Source organism: Austrofundulus limnaeus, unplaced genomic scaffold, assembly GCF_001266775.1.
Source record: "Austrofundulus limnaeus strain Quisiro unplaced genomic scaffold, Austrofundulus_limnaeus-1.0 Scaffold737, whole genome shotgun sequence".
Taxonomy (NCBI): domain Eukaryota; kingdom Metazoa; phylum Chordata; class Actinopteri; order Cyprinodontiformes; family Rivulidae; genus Austrofundulus; species Austrofundulus limnaeus.
In genome coordinates this window covers 197,911-200,548 of record NW_013953139.1, presented here as the reverse complement: position 1 = coordinate 200,548, position 2,638 = coordinate 197,911, and the positions used below count along the sequence as shown (strand labels likewise).

The 2,638-nt window shown below is 40.5% G+C and overlaps 1 protein-coding gene across 1 annotated transcript in view; it reads left to right on the top strand.

Moving 5' to 3' along the window:
* The first annotated feature begins 1,275 nt into the window (after positions 1–1,275).
* Positions 1,276–2,638, top strand: part of elf3 (E74-like factor 3 (ets domain transcription factor, epithelial-specific)) — a 3,946-nt gene continuing 2,583 nt past the window's right edge. The window contains exons 1-3 of the mRNA XM_014028268.1: positions 1,276–1,389; positions 1,505–1,665; positions 2,293–2,526. Coding sequence (XP_013883722.1) covers positions 1,512–1,665; positions 2,293–2,526 — 388 coding nt within the window. The 5' untranslated portion in view covers positions 1,276–1,389; positions 1,505–1,511. The remainder of the gene's footprint in view (positions 1,390–1,504; positions 1,666–2,292; positions 2,527–2,638) is intronic.

Genomic DNA, 2,638 nt, shown 5'->3' with positions numbered 1-2,638 from the left:
TAAACATAGAAGCTTCAGATTTCTTTTGTTGTTTAGCTCTGATGAAGCTCTATCCATCAGGTCAAACAATCCCCCCCATAAAAAAGACCCCCCACCCAAGCCACTACAATTTTGGGATGCACCTAGTAGCATGACATTTATTAGGAATAAAGACTTCTGAGTTCTGGTGCATTTGTGCGTGCGGGGGTCATTATGTTACCGCTATGCGGTATCTAGTTTAAAACAAGTTCTGTGGTTCACAAGATATTCTGCTAACAGACAAACATAGTGAAATCCAACATTTAAGTGAAAGTTTTAAGCAAAATCTTATGTAGCGTTGCTTGAAATACGCGTTGTGTACCAGGACAGTATCTGTATATGTACCAAGTTATAGCCACGCGTGTTTAAAGTAACTCAGTCATGGCAGCCATCTTTAACTGGGCTGGCTCTAAAAGGTAGTCAGCTGTAGAAATCTATTCAGTATTTATTTTCTTACATTTTCATTAAAACTTGTCCAGGCGTTCAGTCTGATTTTGCTAAGTGTAAACAGATAATGGTCAAATTTTTAACAAAGATGTTTCTCATTCTGTTAGCTCTGAAACTATGAGTTGGGAATCTGCTTCAGCTTCTTTCACTTTAAATTTTACTTACAGTTCTAGACATTTTGCTGTATTTTTAAGGTCAGTCAGTGGCAGCCATCTTAAATCAGGTTAACCACAACAGCTGACCTGTTGCAGATGTGTCTAATCATTACTTCACTGGACTTTGTTTAGTGGCTCATTAGATATTTTGGTAAAACACAGACATTTGTCCATCATTTCCTTTTAATGCCARGTGGTAAAACACAATTTAGAAATACGTGTTTTCCACTCTGTGTCCGTGCTGATTTCAACTTGTTATAACAATACCCTGTTGTGTTTGATTTAAAAGAAGCCAGTTCAGGCAAAGAAAGTTCTACAAAATATAAAATCAATGTAGCAAGAATAAAACTTTAATTTTTACTTTGTTCATATAGCAACAATTCACCAAAAAAAAATCACATCAGGACACTTTGGAAGAAAAAACTGTAAAAGACATCTACTTAATCTCAAGTGGCGATGGCYACAAAAACCAGAGGATAAAGTTTAGCACCAAAAGCAGGACAGGTTTGTGTTGTTGATCGAGTTCTCAGGAAAGTGTAGGAGGGATGACGATGTGGCCACTCCCAGGTGGAAATCCCCTGAATTCACCTGAGTCCATCCCCCACTGCTCCAGGATAAAAGTGTTCCTSTGCACAGGCAGGTGCACATTTGCCTACGAGACAGAGACTGAGTGAAGACAAGGCAGCACAGAGGACAGACTTAAGTTAAACCTGTGGATCATCTTGGAGCTTCAGGTTCTGCATCATTCTGTGGCTTGTGCTGAAAATAGGTAAAATACTTCTGGTAACTATTAAACTAAAATCTTAGTAACTATAAATAGAGGTCTTACATATTTTAAAAGAGTAACAATGATATTAAACTCATAAATGTCTTCTGTTTCTCAGTGAACAGATGTCTTCACCGTGTCTCAGCAGTATCCTGACTAACGCCAACCTGACCATGTACCAGACGGGCTTGCCTGATGTCCTGCCTCAGCAGCCCGGGGGGTTGCCCAGCATCAGTTCCCTGGACAACAGGACCCCAGCGTTCAGCTACAACAGAAACGGTGAGAGGGTCACTGAATGACGTGACTGTTTATCTTTATTACTCATGCTGAACAACTGGTTTCTAATATTTAACTGGCACCAAATAAATGTAAAACATTTGGTCTCCTGATGCTGAGGTTTCTGTTTACCATCACATTCCATGAAGTAAATAATCCCTCAGTAAACACAAGCTCCTGTTTTCAAACGCACAATAAAGGAGCTATGAGCTGGCTCTACTTTGACCTAATTTAGACGCGAARAGTTTAATGATTAACCACACAGCCAATGTTTAACTCAGCTCAACCGCTACGGCAGAGAATCTGTGACCTCTTGGTTTAGTCATACTTCCAGTATCTGTCAGACCTTGTCTGACCTCCAGACCTGATCCTGTTTAGAYTTTTATCACTCTAAGTTACAGACAACTAAAGATATAAAAAGGTTGCAAATACTTTACAGTGGTTGTGTTTTAAACACTGTTTAGTTGGAAAGAGATACATCTAAATGATCCAACCTTAGAGGCTGGTCCTTCAGAGCTGCTGAACATCAAGACCAACTGGTGGAATCAGAGCTGACAGAATAAAGACCAAACTGTGCTGTCAGTGTGCGACAGGTGGAATATGAAKTAACGTCTGGCTTTCCCTCCTCAGCTCAGTGGCACCGGCAGACAAGTCCTCACTGCTGGACAGCAGAACATGTTCTGGAGTGGCTCAGTGACCATGTGGAGAACACCAAGTTTGATGCAAGCACCCTGAGTCTGGCTTACTGTGCCATGGATGGCCCCGCCCTTTGCCACAAGAACCAGGAAGAAATGATTGCAATCTTTGGCCCACAGCTTGGCCCGCACCTCCACCAGAACTTACAGGAACAGAAGACCAAATATGGTAATCCATCAGTCAAACAGTAAATCTATCTATCTATCTATCTATCTATCTATCTATCTATCTATCTATCTATCTATCTATCTATCTATCTATCTATCTATCTATCTATCTA